General features: G+C 38.4%; 1 protein-coding gene across 2 annotated transcripts in view; it reads right to left on the bottom strand.

Moving 5' to 3' along the window:
* The window catches only part of RNGTT (RNA guanylyltransferase and 5'-phosphatase), a 168,146-nt gene that overhangs the window by 125,239 nt on the left and 22,665 nt on the right, over positions 1-20,242 (bottom strand). For both annotated transcript variants that reach the window (XM_080938781.1, XM_080938782.1), the window contains exons 9-11: positions 5,162-5,297; positions 2,606-2,677; positions 679-843 (exon numbers count right to left, since the gene is read on the bottom strand). In XM_080938781.1, coding sequence (XP_080794907.1) covers positions 679-843; positions 2,606-2,677; positions 5,162-5,297 — 373 coding nt within the window. The remainder of the gene's footprint in view (positions 1-678; positions 844-2,605; positions 2,678-5,161; positions 5,298-20,242) is intronic.

Raw genomic sequence — 20,242 nt, 5'->3', positions numbered from 1 at the left:
CCCAGCCATCTGATTGCAGTCCTGATGTATGGTCAAGAATCTTCAGTCTCATTGTTAAATAAAAATTGGTTTCCATCACCTCTGATTGGTTAATAAAAGAGCTGATCAGCCAGTTAGATAGAAAAGATAGGGTGAGACTTCCAATCCCAGTCAGGAATCCCAAAAGAGAAGAGAGGGTAGAGAAGGACCCCAAGGAGCAGTGAGTGTGGAGAACCCATGTGGAAGGGCCAGGAGGAGTCTCCACGAGAACACACATGAAACAAAGCAAGCCAGAGCAAGACTCAGATTGAAGGTAAAGGATCGTGTGGCTGGAGAGCACCAGCTTTAGAAGGTTAGAATAGCACACAACCTGGCAAGGTTAGTGACTGAGGTCTCGCTGCCATTTACTTAGGAGCTAAAACAGGCAAAAGCAGGTGTAGAACCACCCAAGACTTACATTTACATTGTAGCTTTTTGTTTGTTTGTTTTAATGAGAATATGAACCAGTGATTAGTCACTAACTATTCTAATGAACAGGGAACCCGCATGGTGTCAAAGCCACCCTGAGAACACTGCTGAAGAGGAGACCCTGGGTGTCACCCTGGAAAAGACATAGCAAAAGAGTAGTAGTCATCCATGTTCCTCTCACAAGCTGAGCAATGGAACTTGGAATTCACAACTAAAACAAATAAATTTTACCTTTCTTGAAATATTGATGTCAAAAAATTGTTTAGGTCTGACACTAAATGGTTCCTGTGTTTTGTCAATGAGCCCAGTCTTCATTTTTTCGTGTCGTGGACTTATAATTTCACGTTCAATACACTGTAGACGAATATTAAAATCACAGTCTCCAACTGGTTGTGCCTGAATGGAAAAAGAATTTTTTTTATTTGATCACAACTACATTGTCAGCATAACTATAAAGGCTGCAATATTATATGCTATAGTCTATACAAATAACAATCCTTGGAGATGTCTAGTGAAGAGTTTGCACAGCATACATACCAGTCCCAATAATTAGACTAACAACGGCCATTTTTAAATTGTAATTACAGGGCTGGAGAGATGGCTCAGTGGTTAAGAGCACTGACTGCTCTTCCAGAGATTCTGAGTTCAAATTCCAGCAACCATATGGTGGCTCACAACCATCTAAAATGGGATCCGATGCCCTTTTCTGGTGTGTCTGAAGAGAGCAACAGTGAACTCACATATATAAAATAAATAAATCTTTAAAAAAAAAAAGAAAGAAAGAATGGCTTTAAGTTAAAATTACATAAGACGGCACAAGAAAATGGTATCTATCTAAGCTGGCTCAGATTTCAAATCTGAATTAATATATTAGCAAAATTACTGTATTTTATTATTTAACTATATTAGTAAAACCTAAAACCCAAATTCATTAAAGTATAAACATTCAAAACAAACAGTATACTCACTAGTGATCAAACTTCACAACATCAGTAAGAAGACATTTATTACACAGATGAACCTTCAATGTGAAAACTAATAGTAAGATTACATATGTACCCAGTTACACAGCTGTAAAACATAAAGCTCTTAGCTCCTAGCAATCTTCTTTAGTGTCCTTCAAGTGTATATAATTTCAGCCATGCCTTTGGAAGTGTATGTGCACTCGTGTCCTATTCAGACACATGGTGCACATACACATAGGTCAAACTCGTCCCTGGTTGAGAGTAACTGTCTAAGACTTAGTGACTTAGACACTGGAAACGTCTGTGGTGTCTGTGACACCGATACCACCTTGCTCCTCTTCTCCAATCGCTATCACCCAACCTAATGTTTCCTAAGAGGCAGCACCTTTCAGCTTTGGAAGGATAACAACTTTTACACTCAACTAAGAACAAGGAGCGAATACAGAATGACCGGAAACTTGTTATAATTTCTAAAATGGTCTCTCTGTGAATAGCAAAACTGTCATAAAGGAGACTCACTAAGGAAAAGTTATTAAACAAGGACATAGTCCATGTGAGACCCTATTTTAGGAAATCCTAAACTGATAGGCTTGCTTATAGGCCTGTTAGGAGAACTAAGATACCTGTAAGAAGAAACACAGAGCAAGCTGATGTTTCCTAACTCTGAAAGCTTTAATTTAAATTATAAAAATTCAACCAAAAATTAAAGTTACACACAATAAAAATATTCAGAAAAAGATGCTCTTAAGAAACCAGGATTAATGTAATCCTGAATTTTAATATTACAGTTTACTAAGGTAAAATACACTTTTCCCCAAAAAACACCTTTTAAAACACTGCTAGAAATCTTCAAATCTTAAATAGTTACAAACACCGAATACGTTTTCAGAATGGTTTGAGTAAATGACATTTTTGTTTTGTTGAGACAGGATCTCATGAGGGTGGCCTTTAACGCCTGATCCCTCTTGTCCCCTCCTCTAGGCATATGTCACCATATCTGACATAAATATTTTTTCTGTTCATTCCAAACACTTGTAATGTTATTACTAGAGGTGCAGCTCAATGGTAGAGCACTTGTCTAGCCTAACTATCAATTCAGTATCTAGAACTACAAAAATGTATTCATATACATAAGCATACACATTAATTCAGGGACAATTCTGACAATTTTTTAAATCATAAGAGGTACTTACATTGAACTTAATTATGTCATATATCAAATATCTTGGAACAGCCTGTCCATTTACTTTGTCAATGATCATTTCCTTAAAAGAAACAAAGATGTATTTTTACTTTAATAGCAACTTTTTTCATTTTATTAGAATATAATACACACAGAAAAAAGGTATAAAGCTTCGACATGTCTTGATAAAACTTCAAAGCATGCACACTTGTATTCATAAAGTCAGTATGTTTTCAGAATGTCAAAAATCTTTACTATGAATTTATAATATATGTTGAAATAATCTATGCTGTTGCCTCCTTGTGTTTTGGGTTGAAGATTTGTAGCTTTGTTTGGAGTCAGGGTCTTGCTATGTATGTAGCCCCTGGTTAGCCCCTGGCTAGTTCATGAGTTAGCTAAGGCTCGTCTGGAACGCTCAGCAATCCTCCTGCCTCAACCCTAAGTGCTGGTCTTATACAACTGTGCCATCACAACAGTTACATGTTCTTTACAGCTGAATGACTGCACTCCATTCTGCTTTACGTTTGGATTACTAGCAATGTTTAAAAGTATCAAAACCTCACATTCTGAATTTCAGCACTGTTTTGATAATTATGTTTAATCACTTTAAAATTGTTATATGCTAATTACTTTAGTCTTATTATAGATTAAATTTCCTATGAGTTTTAAATTTTTCATACAAAGATCACTTTAAATCTACCATAGTTATTAAAAAGGCAAAGAAATTCTGTATAGGGCACAATGGAAATGAAGCAACCTCAGCATCTGGGGGACAAGAGCAGAAAAGTGGGACTCAAAGCCATCCTCCCCGTGAGGGCCATGGGCAGAGCTGAGTGCTACAATGCTGTAGTTATGCAGCAGTTTGGATGGAACCAGGGTTCTGTTCTTGATATCCAAGTACATCTCCAGTCTCAAGTTTGTCATTTTATCCTGTTTGGTGAAATGTGCTTACTTAAAATATTTCCATATGAATACCTGATGCAGATACAAAATGGTACCATGATTTCATTTAATGCTTCTTCTCAAAAACTGTGACTAGAAAAAGTGAATTTTACATAGCCAACAAAGAATTCCCCTCAAAAATTATGTGTAAAAAAAAAAGAAGAAAAACAAAAAGATTTCCTGTAAACATTGGTTTAAACAGCCTAAAAAAAATATATTATCAATAAACAAAACAGAACATAATAAACAAATGAGCACGTGTTTGTTTGTTTAATGACAGCCCAAAATATACAACAGACAAGCTAAGCCAGGCTGGAAGCTCCTTGCCTGCTAGCTAACCTGCAGAGCTCTGGAAGGTACTAGGCTCAGGGAAAAATTGTCACTAACAGTCTTGCTCAGCTATTGAACCCATAACCACACTATGGAAGGCTAGGCAAGAGGTGCACACAGGTACACACATATGTTGTTATACAGGTAGCTAACCACATGGAACTGAGGCCCCTCCCATGGGAGGTTATTTACATCCAGTTCTATAAACCAGGGTAGGTCAAAGTTACTGATATTGACTTGCTAAGTACCTGTCAAATTGCCTCCCAAATAATTATATTCTTATGCTTAGAGAACACTTGTGCTCAGGAGGCAGAGGCGCCAGGATTTCTGTGAGTTTAAAGTCTGCCTGGTCTACACAGTAAACTGAAGTCATCAGTCACCACTATTCAGTGGACCCGAGAGGAAGGAAAAGAGAGGGAGAGAGGACACAGAAGAGTGACAAACATTCAGATGAGAACTCCAGATGTGTAAATAGGATCCTTAAATATGCATGTGGGAAGACAACTGAAAGCCATGTCATGTGTGTGGAGATCTGGACAGTTCTGTGGATTAGGTTCTTTCCATCCACCTTATGTGCCTTCTAGGAATTGAATTCAGGTGACCACACCTGCTCGGAAAGGACATGCCCCCTTGCCATCTTGCTCACCATGTAAACAATTTTTGAAGCTTGTGATTTCTGTCACCAACAGTTTGGAATGGCTGAAAATAAGGATCTGGTGCTTAGGAGCGACCCCAGATCTTCCTGTTTCGGCTTTTCCAGTGTTGAGATTAAAAGCATATGCCACAATGCTCAGCTTTTACCAGACTTTTTGTAGTATTCTACATTGATTTTTATTTAGAAGAGCCCTTTTTTGTTAGAAATGAATAGGGAACAGCTATTTTCAGGGATGAAGGTGAAAAGGCACTTCATAATTATTAAAAATAGCTACTTTTCAATAATAAAAGATTTAATTTTTAGGATTTACTTAATTCATATCTCATATCATAAACAATTTTTCTACTAAAGAAAATATGAAAAATGCTGTTTAGACTCAAGGATAACTATCTGGAGTTTGTTTTGTTTGTTTTTAACACAATTTCATTATGTGCTAGTGCTAGATGGTGCTAGTGCTTTGCTGCAGACCTGCTTCTGCCACTACACACTGGGCCTATCGAGACTATAGGGACTATAGGCATGCACTACCATTCTCAGTGAGATTCCCCATTAGAGAGGAATTAATTCAATGTAAATATAGGTAAAAGTAATGAGTATACAATTTAATTTTTTTAAAAAACATACATATAAATTTCTTACCCCATCCAAGAGAGTATTTGATAAATGCATGCGGAGATCTTTACGAAATGGAAATTCCAGGTTTGAAACATGAAAAACGGAATTATCTCTGTCAATCATAAAAACTTCATTTGTGCCATCAATCAACATCATGTAACTGTAAAAAGACATTAAAAGGTAGTATTAACACGGTGTCAAAACGGATTATTACAACAGCTGACGTGTTTTCCCTTGTGACAACATTTTCATGGAAAGATAACTACAGTCCCTCTCTCAATCACACAAAATTAAAATATCACAACTTTCTTTTTAGGGAACACAAAAATAGGAAACTTGATTATGAACACAATGTGATGTATGTTAAGAAAAGTATTTTTGTAATTCTGATTCTATATCAAAGTATTTGAAAATGTGACATGTATGTATAATACATATGAATATATTTTACAAATTAGACATTATACTTTCCATATCAAAGGTGAAGAAACACTGAGCTTAAACTATTCAACGCTCCCTTTACCATACCAATGCACAAGTTCTTCTCTTTCAACCAACATTATGGTAAAGTAAAATATCAGTATGTCAGAATTCTCATTCCTTAGTACAAAACTAAAGTATTTTGAACACAGCTACAAGAATTTTCATTGGTTTTTATTCCCAATATGCAGAAATTTATGCCTCTCCAAAATTCAAGTTACATGAATGATATCTGAAAGTTTATAAGTACTTGGAGTTGTTTGTTTTATTTTTAGGACGTGATCTCAGGGTATTCACATGTGATGGTGGTGTACATCTTTGGTCCCAGCAGCAGAGGCAGGAGGATTGCTGAGTTCAGGGCAACCAGGTCTACAGAGAAAGTTAAGAACAGTCCAAGCTACACAGTAAGATCCTGTTGGGAGGACCCCGCCTTGGCAGTGAAGCTTGTCTCTCTTTAAAAAAGAAAAATGGTGAGGAGCTAAGGAAAGATGAGTGAAGTCAGTGTTTCCTAAGCAAGCAGGAGACTGATCTCTAGTGCTTCTGGTGACCTGAATGAGAATGGCCCCAACAAGCTCCAGTTTGAATACTGGATCTCCAGGATGAGATGTGGCCTTGTTGGAAGAAGTGTGTCACTCAAGTTTCAAATGCTCTGCCATGCCCACTGTTCTCCCTGCCTCCTGCTTGAGGCTCAGGATGTATGATGCTGTAGCCACCTGCCTTCTGTTCTGCATCATGGACTCTAACCCTACGAAATACATTCTTTCTTCTTCAAAGTTCCTTTTCTTTATTACAGTAATGGAAGAGTAATTAATATAGTAGTACCCAATAAAATATCAACTGTTAAAGCCCCAAACTTGTAACCCCAGTGCTAGGAAAGCACAAACAAGTGGAACGCTGTGGCTCACTAGCCAGCCAAGTGAGATAAAGCAGTGAGCTTCTTGTCCCTGTAAGAGATCTTAAGTCTTTAAAAAACAAAAAACAAAAACCAACCCTCCACATACATCACATATATAGATATGAACAAACAAATAAAAGCAGTGCTCAAATTTCTCATCACAAAAATAAATAAAATACATCAATAAACTCCTGGGGTAGATGTAGGAGGATTAAGAGTTGACAGCTTGTCTAAGTTACATAGCAAGATCCTGTCAAAAGCAAATAAAGTTCAGCCAAGTTGCTTATGTCTGATGTCTGAAAGGGCTAGGCTAAATAGTGTAGCTCAGCTTGTAGAGCGTTCGCCTGGCTTACACAAAGCCCCAGCACAGAAACCCAGAATGGTTGGAGACTCTTAATTTAAACACGTGGAAGACAGGAGCACGATAATCAGAGGTTTAGGGTCAACTGTGCTCACAGAGTTCCAGCGCACAGGGATGTGGAAGAATATTCAAGACAGACCACTGAAAATAGAGAAAAACAATGACCACCTACCAGAGAACACAGTGTGACAGCAACTAGTAGAAGATGGAGGGAAGCAAACAGGAGTCAGAAGACAGAAGAAACAGTAAGTGAGGAGGTAGGGCTCACATATGTGTTACTGTATGCAGTTAGTGAAGGTGAGGGGATGGGAACCCAGTTAACCTGCAGAACAGGAGCACAGTGGACATCTACCAGGCTTGTATCTGAGGGTTGCCCTGGGATTCTTTGCCGTTTCTAAAGTAACTATTCCATCTGACCCTGAGGCAGGTGATAGATCATTCAGGCCCTTGTTACATATGGAAATAAATTGGCCCTGACAGAAGTAAAGGGCAGAAACTTAGTTTCATTAAGAAAATATCAATCAGCCTCACTCTGAAGAAAAAAAAAATGGTGAACCAGATGCTAATCCAGCAAGCTCAAAAGCAACAGACTACTTACTTCCCAAGGCTCTCTTGTACATGCTTTTTGCAAGTAGTAATTCCTAGCATATAGGAAATTATGTTTTTTGAAAGGAGTAAAAAATGTTCTGGGTTATGTTCAAAAAGAAATTTAAATCAACATAAGAAAATGTCATGCAACAAGCAATTACAACACTGTCTACAAACATACCATACAAGATACACAACCCATCATCTTTAAGGTCTTGGGCCAATATTTAAAAAGGTATTTAATTGAAAACTATGTTAGAAGACAATCATATTCTCTTAGAAAGTTCAGATGTGCATACACATTAGGGTATGTTAAAGCACAGGAAGAGGTGCAGTGATGTGTAGTATCAGCCCTCAGAGGTACTGCAGGAGCAGGGGATTCTGGGGTTCCAGGGCAGCCTCAGCTACACAGCCTGAGAATCAGTCTCAAAAAAGAAACTGAGTCAGGCTGGAGAGATGGCTCAGAGGTTTAGAGCACTTGTTGCTCTGGCAGAGAACTGAGACTCGATTCTCAGCATCCAGATGACAATTCACTACCGTCTGTAACCTTCAGTACCAGGGGAGCCAATGCCCTCTTCTCAACTCCTTGACACCCGGCACCTATTATATGTAATAAGCACAACAATCACATACACAAAATAAAATGTAAATATCTAAAATTCAAAACTTTTTAAAAACTTAAAATCATGACAAAACATATAACTCTTTATTGAGTCCTAACTTTCTAAACTTAGCCTTAATCTGTATTCATAATTCAAGAAAAACTGTCTTATATTGATATGGTTTTATATTTGGGGGGGAAAATGGTTTACCTCTTCTGTGCCTAAGGCAGATATTTCATTTCTCTTTACTTGATACTCAGATGCTAAGAATTGATGTAACATAAAGTACACATTAATTTCTAGAGTAGTGATATGCTAACTTCAGATACAAATATACAAAAATCTATGTATCTATCTTATAATTTAAACTTTCTTCCCTATTTTAAATAGATTATCAGTTTAAAAAAAAATACTGTTTTAAAAAATACTATAAGGGCTTAAGAGATGTCTCAGTGCTTGAAACATTCATTGACTTGCTCTTCCAAAGGACCTGGGTTCAATTTCCAGTAGCTCAAAGTCATCTAGAACTGCAATTCCAGCATTCAGTGCCTATGCTAGCCTCCCCAGACACTGCAGGAACATGGTGTACACACGTGATACAAGAAAATATAAGCAAATCTTTTAAAAAAAATACTATACACCCATGCAGATCAACAGTTTAAAAGATCAAAAGCAAAACAACTTTAAAGGACAGAATTTACTACAAAGAATTGATCGTGTGAAAACAGCTCTATCTAGAGAGATAACAAAGAGTTATTAAGTAATTAGCATTCAGAATTCCTCTAAACGTATTAAGACTGGGCTTTGAAACAAGTTGCTAAAGTACAATGTTGGGGCTCAATTCTAATCATTCCAAATGATATATCCTTCTACGTGATACTTACAGGAAGAAAGGAGCAGGGCCGGATACACATGTGCAAGAGCACTTTACTAGCATACACAAGACCCTAAGTCCAGACCACAGCACCAAGATAAATAATGAGCTATCATGCTTGGGAGCAAAGGTTATAAAGACTATAGAAAGTATTTACACATCACTCCTAAGACCATGAAAGTAAGCCAAATTATTTTTGAAAGAGACAACTACCTAACACATTACTAAATATAAACTCAGTACCTAACAAGAGACCTACTATCAACACATAAACCACTAATATAAATTTCTCTTTAGGAAAGTATCTCAATTGTAATTTTAATATTAAGAATTACATCCATATATTCATTAAGACATAAAATTTCACTGAATCCTTTCATTTTATTCTCATGTTTGCTTGTGTTTGTTTGTTTTTACAGGCCTTGTCAGGCTCAAGACTCCCAAACTGCACAGCACTAGAAAGCCTCTCCAGCCTGCGTTTGGAACCACAAACTTACATCACATCTAGATTTGTAGTGTTCCTTCTACAAAGGTACAAACAAGGTAAGTACAGATTATAGAAATGCCAGAATCATGTTTTACTGTAAATGTAACTTTCCAGCTGACCTAGAAACAATCCAGCTATATCTTTCTCACCACTGAGATTATACAGTCGAGTAAAATCCCCAAAAAGCTGCGTTAGTAAAATGTAGGAAGTTGTAGAAAGAGTGACAAAGCTGTGAGCAACAGCACACTAGAGTCTCAACTCACATTCCTATCAATACTGTGAACAGAAAATAATTCGGATTGTCACATCACCAATTCACAATTTTGATGACTGATTTACACTTCAGACATTTATCTTAGACTCTGAAAGCAGAGATCTGTCTTTACAGACCAGATCCATTTAAACACACACAGAAAACTCAACAAAGGTTTAAGCAAGATGAGATACAAGGAAGCTCGTCACACTATTTTATAACAATGAAAACTCAAGTACCTATCACAAAACAAACAGACTAAATACTACAAATCCACAGGAAAGTGTATTATCCCACTATTTTAAAACATAAAAATATCAATTAATATGGAAACTCCATCTCTGATCACGTCTTTTGTAAAATACCGTATTTTTAGATTCTTCCCAACTGTTAAAACAAACTGAAACTTTCTAAAAGATTTATTTATTTATTATGCACAAAGCATTCTCCAGATCTCATTATAGGCAGCTGTGAGCCACCATGTGGTTGCTGGCGATTGAACTCAGTTCCTCCTGAAGAGCAGCTAGTGTTCTTAATCTCTGAGCCATCTCTCCAGCCCCCAACTAACTGAAACTTTAAACACGTTTTATATACTGTTTAAATTCCTTCCCCTAATCCCCTTTACTGAGTTCCCACCCATGAACCAAAGTTAGCAATGTATCTGCATCATCAAACAAAATGACAAGTCCTAAGACCTGAAGAGAGTGACATCCCATTATTCCACATCCAGGAGCTAGAACTTCTGAAAGGGAGAACAAGACTGGTGATAAAGCTGTCAAAGGACAACTTCTAAGATTACTTCTCACAAGAGGTGTCCAAGACGGTCCTTTAGATCCATTAGTCACATCAAGAATGCCCCCCAGGCTAGTTTTGGGTGTGTGTTTCCCCACTCTCCCCAGCTGAGTGGACATTAAATGTGTCTATAACAGTAGTGTCCCAATACTAGGCATTTCTATAGAATGACCCTGTACCAAGACAAGGCACCTACACCTCACCCTTTGAGAGACACCCGCACAAGGCTGAGTTAGCCTTCCATGTGGATCATTTCTCTCACAAGACTCCATTTCCTAACCACGGCTACCTTCCACTCACAGCTAATCCCAGTGAGCTTAGAGTCACTTTACAAAGGACAATTAGAAGCTTTCCTGACCTAAGAAAAGCTAGTCAGGCCTACCCATTACTCACCAACACACTTTCACACTTGCCAGCTTGAGCTCCTTCCTTCCCCAAGGGAAGAACACACACTGGCCTCTGTATCTCTCACTAGTCCCACTTACTGTTCACCAAATTCTATCCCTGATCACTTCTTCTGCAAAACCATACTATGCCCTCTTTAACCCAAACTTTTTTTAGATTCTTCACATCTTGTAACAGAAACTAAAACCTACAGCCTCCATGGTGGATGCCTGTCTCCTCATCTCCTAAAACCACACTGCTCTAAGAGTTTCTAAACTATCCAATACAGTTTTTATAAACTTGTAACGCTGCAATTATACTGTTTAATTAACAGTGCCACTGCAGTAAGTTTCATTATCTTTGTGGCAGATATAAAAACTAAGTAATTTAGCTACCTCAGGAATTAAGTAAAACCCATTGGTTAATTTAGGAATCAAATCATTATTCATGCTAAAATTCTATAAAATATAATTTAAAGGAGCCAAAGAAAAAGAAACAAGATAATTCAAAATCTTGTTTCAGACATCTCCAGAACACAAGAAACAAGTTCGTAAGAATAAAATCCAACAGATTAGTTTAAAATCAAACCTACTACTGTGTTTACCTGGCTCATAAAATGTTTCAACACCTTAAAGCAATAACTACTAGAAGAGAAATCCATCACTTAAACTCCTAAAACTTCTAAACTTCACATTAAGGTCTTTGTTTTCACAACTTAATATTACACTAACACCACAGTCTAATCCCTGTTCCACCTCCCAACCTCCTGCCCCTGTTCCAGAGAGGGTATGAGGGTTTTGCTCTATCACTATCTTACTCTCTGGGGACAGGCAGGGTCTCTTGTTCACCCTGGGTCTAGGTTAGCAGCCAGACAGCAGTTCTCCTGTCTCAGGCCCTCCCTCCATGAGCCGCAGTTACAGGTGCTTTAAACCAGAGATCCAAAGTCAGGCCTTTAAGTTTGAGCAAATGAGATGTCTCTCACAAATCCAGCCCAAGCATTTTTTATTACTGCTAGTAACACTGATAAAGACAACACTTAACTAGCTAAGCATGCATTGAACACTATTAAAATACTGCAATACTACAGGTATTGTAATGCTGGTGTATTGAGTCTATACATAAAGAACACTTTATAAGAATGAGCCTTTCTTGAATCCTCAAATCACATTTTTAGTCATGAAACATGTGATTAAGGCATTGTGTCTTTGACTTCAGGCTGTCAGCTTCACTCTACTACAGGATGACCTGCACACACACCATGATTGTACGGACAACATGGATTATTTCATTTTAAACTGTGAAGCCCATTACCCCCTTAATAGAAACATCAATTCTTTCTAATCAATCACTTCTCTTAGAATGAATTGGATACTAAATGGAAAGCCAGCAATTTGCCAGTACTTTGGTTCTTTCAGGTAAACAAATCATTTTTATTTTATGTACTGTTTATACTACAAATGCCCTACTATATCTTACTAAACTTTGTCTGTGAAAGTTATTAGACAAAAGAGTAACTTGTTTCAATTTTAATTAATTTACAACTAAACAGTAAAGAACTCAAAATGCTGACAATAAACAGCTAAATCTCCAAACATTCTTAGAAATTGATCATTTTCAAAACTATAGAAGCTTCTAACTCAAGTAATTCCTTCAACAAGAAAAATAGACTTCTACAAAGCATAAGCACACACACACAAACAGACACACACAACCACCGTTAACAGAGAGTTTGCCTAAGGACAGGACCCAGTATCAGAGTCTAGACTCCTCCATCCTACCTCATGAATAAATAAATGGCAGGTAATACCAACAATCAGTAGTAAAATAAGAGAGATAAAATTTATTGCAAGCCTTTCAATTTTAAATCATCTGAAAACTAAAACTACAGCTCATCCCTTAGAAGGCTTTCTGATCCTGCGTAGATCCTAAGAACCCAGATCACGCAACTTACAAATATAACTCCAGCTTTAGATATGGGACACATCTGGCTTCTGCCTACACCTAAACTTACAGGTACCCATAAGTAGGTCTTTGTGCTGACACAGATAAGCACTAATGGATCAGGAATGTCACTTCAATAGGAGCAGTCTTGGTTACTAGCCTGATGACCTCTGTGCTATATCCGTATCCCACATGGGCTCCCTCAGACCCTGGTTCATCTCAGCCAACCTCTGGTGCTATCTTCCTCCCAAATCTTTATCTTCACCCTGGTTATCTTGAGCCTGTTTCATCTGTTTCTTTTTGGAAAATGTCACCTGTACTTTCCAAGACAGTCTCAGTAGAGTCATGCCTCAAGCTTTACTGTGCACCTGGGACTGAGTTAATAATCACCAGGAAGCTTCTTTTCCAAATTGGGTCCTGCTCTTAAGTATGCCTATCTAGTGTCAAATTCTCTCCAAGTCTGCGCCAATATCAGCTACTAAAAAACCTCTCCTTGTCTCCCTGGACTGACCCTGTTGGCCATGTTTGCAGAGACCCTCTACATGCAAACATACAATTCAAACAGAATGACCAGTGTAGTAGTACACTCCTTTAATCCCACAGCTCGGATGCAGAGGCAGTAGGTACATAAGATCCCGGCCAATCAAAGAGTCTGTTTCAAAGGAGGTGAACAGTGTTGTGAGAACACACCAAGGCTGATCTCCAGCCCTGGTGTGTGAATTCAGATATAGAAACTCGTGCTACTGTGGTGCTTTGAATAGAAATGACCACCATAAGTGTGTACTATGATTTTTTTTCTTTAAAAACACAGACATTCTATGAGAATATGTTTTGTTTTAATCCCAAGTATGAGATAAGGATTGTCCACAGCAGCTGACTATGATTTATCTCATGATCTGGCAGGGGTGTGATTTTACCAAATGAAGGTACTTTACGTTTGAAATTCTGGTGTCTATTCATAGCAACAAAACCCTAAACACCCATCCATTCAATTATACCCACATACACATTAACCTGCAAATATACATATGCACCAGAAAAGAAGAAAAGAGAAAACTACGGTATCTTTACTCAATTTCCCTAAATTCATTCCTAGTCACCAAAAGTCTTCACCTCCTAAGGTGGTCATCAAAGTTAGAGTTAGCATGTCCATGATTTCAGCAGCATTACTCACAATAGCCAAGACACAGAAGAAACTCATGTATTCTCTGATAAATAACCAGACTGTGGTACATAGAGAACATGGTATATTATTCAGTCTTCAAAAGAAAATGCTCACATATAATACAGACGATTCCTAAGAGCAATATGATAAGCCAGTCACAACACTGTATGGATTCACAGAAAGAATCCTGGGTGGTTAAAATCATACACAGAGAATGGGGTTGCCAGTGACAGGAAGAAAGGAATGAGGAATTATTATTTCATACAGAGTTTCATAAGATGAAAGAGTTCTAAGTGGAGATGATGTTACTGATGACTGCCTTAATTTTACTGCACTCTCCCAGGTGACAAAATAAGCTGCCATGGCAACACACATCTGTGATCCCAGCACTTAGGAAGTTAAAGCAGGAGAATCACAAGCTCCACGCCAGCTGAATAAAAGGACCCTGTGGACCCTGTATCAAAGAGAAGTAAGAGAGGGTGGTTGTAATGTTAAGTGCTACATTGCTTATATTTTGCCATAATTTTAAAAGTTAAAAATAATTAAATGTATTAACATATAAAATGTATGGAACAGCCGGCACTGTCAGAAAATACTACCCCAGCACACTTCTAGTGCCAGGTATGGAATGGAAGTGCCCTGAGAAGTCTAACTTAAAAACCTGGGCCCACATTAGCTATGCTGGGGGGTTATAAAACTACAAGAAGTAAACCCCAGTGGAGGCCTTAGGTACCTTCAAATTGCAGTGGAAAAAAAAAAAAAAAACCTGTTCTAATTATATTCTATATCCTACAATCCCAAGAGTTTTACTTTTTCAGGCAAAACTAACACACACAAACCTTAAATGCTAGTCTACAAACTTCATGAAACAACAAAACCTAATTCTCTATCATATAAAAGTATTTTTTAATTAAGGTTCCTAAATTCCAAAATATTATTAAAACTGAAAGCTTACCTGCCAGAGACACACTGTACTAAGACAGGCTGCCTATAAAAATCTTTGAATTGGATTGTACAATTAATGCACTCAGTTCCCCATTTCTTTACTAATTTCACAGATAACAATTCATTTTGGGAACCAAACTTCTATCAAACAAAATTTGAATTTAGCTCCTTAGGAAGATAGAGTTAAAAAACAATTCAAACAAACCAGAAAGTAGAGACGAAACTCAGTTTTAAAATGCAAGGTTATACAGCTTTTCCAAACTATACCACAAGGATAATTCTCAGAATTAATATTCTTCCCAAGCAAACTCAAGATCTTGACCTTACAAATATCAGCCTTCATATGGAAAACAGAAAAGCCAGCACCCACGTTGTGTTAAATTTATTCACTCCCAACAATTAAGAGAAAATAAACATGAGATAAGGATCTTCTCACTACCTATTTATGAGGCTAACAAACCACTGCTTCTTAGTTTGTTTTTTTTTTTTTTTAATAGATTTGTTCTCGTTGTGGGAATCTAACTGGTTTGAAGCTTGCTTTGTAGCTCAAGCTAACCTGGATTTTGGGTTCTACCTGCCTCAGCCTAACAAGTGTTGTGCCACTGTATCTGGCCGTGTGGATAATTTTTTTTTTAATAACGGTAATTGCAATGCACAAGAGAACATGTCAGTATTACCAAAGAAGGTGGATTTTCCATAATGTGTACATAACCTCTTGATCTTTGCTAATTAATTAACCTCACAACAGACAGTATTCTGAGACATCCAACAGCTACTATTACAAGTCTACTGCTTTACAACGACACCAAGTTAAAGCTACTCTTCCGATGCCATCTTGTTGAGGTCATAAAATGCCACCCCTAAGCCAGGAAGTTTCCAGCAATAAAACTCTAATAAATCATTAAAGTAAAATATTTAAGAGTATCAGCAGTAGGGAGACAACAGGAGAGATCTGTGTGCAGAAAACATTCTAGTAACTACAGTGTCGTTCTTGTGCGTCCAGGCCCTGAATTCAAACATGGCTTGACCTTGGCTCTCCTGACGTTGCCTTCCTCCCTTCCGTGGTCAGAGGCGAGCAGTTGGAATCTTTGCTTTCAAGTTTCAGATGTGGAAACAGTATGTCTGGCTGAAGTCTCTGCCTGAAGTTCCTATGTGAGGCTCTGAGACTCCCTCAGCACCTGTCGACTCTCACACAAGCTCAGGTTAGAACGGGGCTCCAGCTGGACTGCACAGATGCTGGGACCCTCTGTGTTGGCCACATTTCACCAGAGCAGGCAGTACAGGACCACACGTACCACACAGAAGTAGTAATCCTTTCAAAGTCTACCTGCTCACTTCCTACCATCTCTGCTGAGACCATCAGAGTATCGGAGACTGAGCTGGAGACATGCTTTTTTGTTGTTTAACTACCAGATACTACTTAAGACAAAAGGAAACTTTGCTATCCGTTTGATGGTGTCTTGTGAGCCAGCAAAATCATTCTGGATCCTTATTCCACTGTGTGAAACCACTGGACTTTGACAATGTGTGTGCCTCCACATTTAAAATGTTTGGAATTTTTTGTTTTTCGTCTATGTCATTGTTCTCGGGAGGGCAAGGGGTAGTTAGCTGGAGCCTTGCTGTATTGCCTATTTGGGGCTTGCTTTTAGCTCATGAATTCAATAAATCTTTTTGCCTCCGCTTCCTAAGTAACTAGGACGTCAGGCATGTCACATGTCTTTATAACAATACTACTGTGTAGTTAGCTCACTCAATAACCAATAGAGAGCCTACCAGCAACCATATCATATTGGAAGATTTGATTCACAGAAGCTTTGGTAAACAGTTTAACTTCAATGTCATGAAAGACACTCAGAACTACCCAGCTAAAGTGTTCTCAGATACTAAGATGTTTGATATTTTAAACTGCTAAATATTGGGTAACCTTGACAAAGTATAAAAATAATAAAAGAAAGAAGGAACAAAAACATGTATACTGTCTCAACAAATGTCTAGATGACACAAAGTATACAAGGGTCATGAACCACACACAGTGGCAGCAGGCACCTCAACAAGTGGAGCCACTACTATTTTACACAACCCAACGTCAACAAAGAATAAAACACATGCAGACTAAAAAAGAAACTTACTCTAAAATAAATTTTCACATACATAAGACACACATGTAACCAATGGTGACAGATAAAGAGCCCTCTCCAGCACAACAGCTGTCAAGTTCCAGCCAAAAGCCCATAGGCCAAGAGCTGCAGAGAAGCTTTCTGCCCCGTGGTTCTCTAGTCTGGGTTTTGCTGGGGGAAGGAAACTATTCAGTACAAACTGACTTGACTTTACAGCAGTGTGGGCTCCAGCTCCTCACTGGAGAGCGGGTGATGTCAGTAGTTTCTGCCACAGTGAGTACAAGTCTAGCAACAACCTCACCCCAGTAAGCAGACAGTGCTAACCAGGCTGGAAGAAAAGCAGTAACCACTCCTGATCATTTGAAATGTTAAAGTGGTTTCTTGACATTTAAAAAAAAAAAAAAAAAAAAGGAAGGAAGGAGGGTCTAAAGAGATGGCTCAGAAGTTAAGAGCACTGGCTGTTCTTCCAGAGGACCCAGATTCAAATCCTCACCCAAATGGCAGCTCACAGCTTCTGAAACTCTGAGATCAGATACCCTTACATAGACATACATGTAGGCAAAACATCAATGCATGTAAAATTTTCAAAAACTAAGTAAGTTTTTTAAAAAGATCCATTCTACTAATGTAAAAGTATTTCCAGTAGGGAGGAAAAAACTTACGTTCACCATTTAATTTCAACCATGCCACTGGGCAGGGTGATCTGTGCCTTCACTCCCAATACTTGGGAGGTGGTGCCAAGACAATCACTGGTTCAAGGTCGCCTGTGCTATGCAGCAAGCTCCAGGGTGTCTAGGCAGTGGTAAGACCTGGCCTCTCTAAACAATCATCATCATCATCATCATCATCATCATTAATTAAATCACAGAATTGGTTTTGTTTGTTTTGTTTTGCAGGGCTACAGAGAGGGAGCAGTTACAAGCACTTGCTCCTCTTCAAAAGAACCTGAATTAGATCCCCAGCACCTATGATTACTTGTAAGTCCAGGGGTTCTGATGCACTCTCCTGGCCTCCGTGGGTACCTGCACATATGTGTGCATGAACACACACGCACAGTTTTTTAATTTATTTAGTGTTTTTAAAATCTGTTTACCAGGGCTAGAGAGATGACTCAGCAGTTGAGAATACTCTGCTCTTGTAGAGGAGCCAGGTTTGACTCCCAGCACCCACACATCAAGAGTCACTTTCTGTAACTACAGATATGGTAATTCTTCTGACCTCTGACGGCTCCTGTACACAGGTGCTACACACGCATACATTGAGGCATATACATATATCATAAAATAATTTTTAAAAACTATGTTTACCAAAGTGTCTATAAATAGTTAACAGCTGAAAATATTAAAAGTTAGGACTTGAAGCCAGTGAGATGGCTCAGCTTACCACAAAGCCTAAAGACCTGAGTTAATCCCAGGAACCCACATGATGGAAAGAAAGAACCAACTCAACAAGATGCCCCCTGACCTCTATACATGTTCCGAGGCACACACAGCTGCCCTTATGCAAACACAGACTCACAAAAGCACACATGATAGATAGACAGACAGACAGACAATAGATAGAGACACAGACAGACAACAAAGAGTCAAGTCGAGACTGGAGACATAGCTCAGATACAGACTGCCTGCCTGGGAGCACTGTTTAGGGGTTAATAAAACAGCAACAGGAAAGACTAAAACTAGAGCCCGTGAAATAACTGCAATGGGAAACTAAAAGGAAGGGGACAGAGGTGCTGGGACTACATTAATGGCAACTCACTCACAGCTGAAAGCAGAAACATAAAATAGAATTTAGAGACTTGGGACAGCACTCAAGTAGTAAAACACAGAAATGGTGGAAAGCAGCTGCTTTCCGGATAAAACTGATGGAAAGGAAGAAGGATAGAAACAGACCATAACATTTATCATTGTAAGCTTCCCAGGATTATTTAGCTTAACTACATACAAAAAACAAAAAAAAACAAAAAAAAAAAAAACTGTAAGTTTTTATTAAATAAAAAAATGTTTAATGAAAAGGAAATAATATTAAAGATTACATACAAACATGAGCCACCACATATGGTTTCCTTTACTTCTGATTTAAAAAATGAACAAAGACAAAGAAACCACATTTCTTAGACAGAATTAGACTTCAGATCTGAAGGTCAGAACACCTGTAGTCCAAAGCGCTCAGCTCTGAAGCGTATGCAGTACCAACTCGTACGTAAGAGCTGGACATACTGCCTTTCGGGTCATCTCCACGAGTCCCACCCCAGCGCCTCACAGCACTCTGGCTCCCAGTGCTTCAGACAGAGTTTGCCCATTAGAGCAATGAACAGTATGTCCACAAGATACCGCTCGCACATCAGGTGACAGGTACCGGGCAGTTCTAACTGACATTACAAAACAAGGTGGAAGAAAATCCACATGGTTTTTTCTACAGCTTATAAGAGAACAATTGTTTCCATGGAAAATCTGAGAACAGGGAAATGGAGGCAGGCAGAAAAACTGAGGAGTGTTGTCTGAAGCAACCAATACCCAATTCTTAACACCATTTATCCTAAGACAGTAGACAAATACCTTCATGAAAACATGTTTTCTACCTGAGGTTTTATAAAGAAGACATTATCAAAAAGAAATAAATGGAAATCAAAATAGCCAATAAATTTTTTTTAAATAATGAAGACATCACTTGGTAATATGGAAAATACTGTGGCAGAAGCTCACATGATGAGACCTAAGATTCAATTCCTAGCACCACCAAAATTAAAAATAGTTCGTATAGCTGAATACTATTTTGTCTGTATTCCAGACCCACTCTTGCTGCTTACTGTACTGTGGCCTCAGAAAAGCTGCCTCCCTCTTTGTTCACCCTCCTGTGTTACTAACGGATGATACAGTAGCCGTGTTAAAAGGAGATGCTCTGCATACGAGCTTAGAAAAATGCCTGATATCGAGCAAGCAAGCAGCCGGTAACTGCTACCTGCCTTCACTGATGCTACAACTGACACATAGGATGAACGCTGTGTAGACATGCTGCTGCTTACACGTATGAACTGAGGTGTAATGAGTCTTGTTGTTCCTTTAGTTTTATGAGTATTTGTATCAGTGAAATTTGGCTTTGTTTTAGGAAAAGCTTACTTTCCGATTGTCAAACTGGCTGTTTCCTCACAGGGCCAGTGAGGTGATGAGCTAACACAGGCAGTGCTGGACAGCCCTAGCAAGACACACTCACCAAGCTCT

This window comes from Micromys minutus (genome assembly GCF_963924665.1).
Source record: "Micromys minutus genome assembly, chromosome: 26".
Lineage (NCBI taxonomy): Eukaryota > Metazoa > Chordata > Mammalia > Rodentia > Muridae > Micromys > Micromys minutus.
This window is presented reverse-complemented; position numbering and strand designations above follow the sequence as displayed.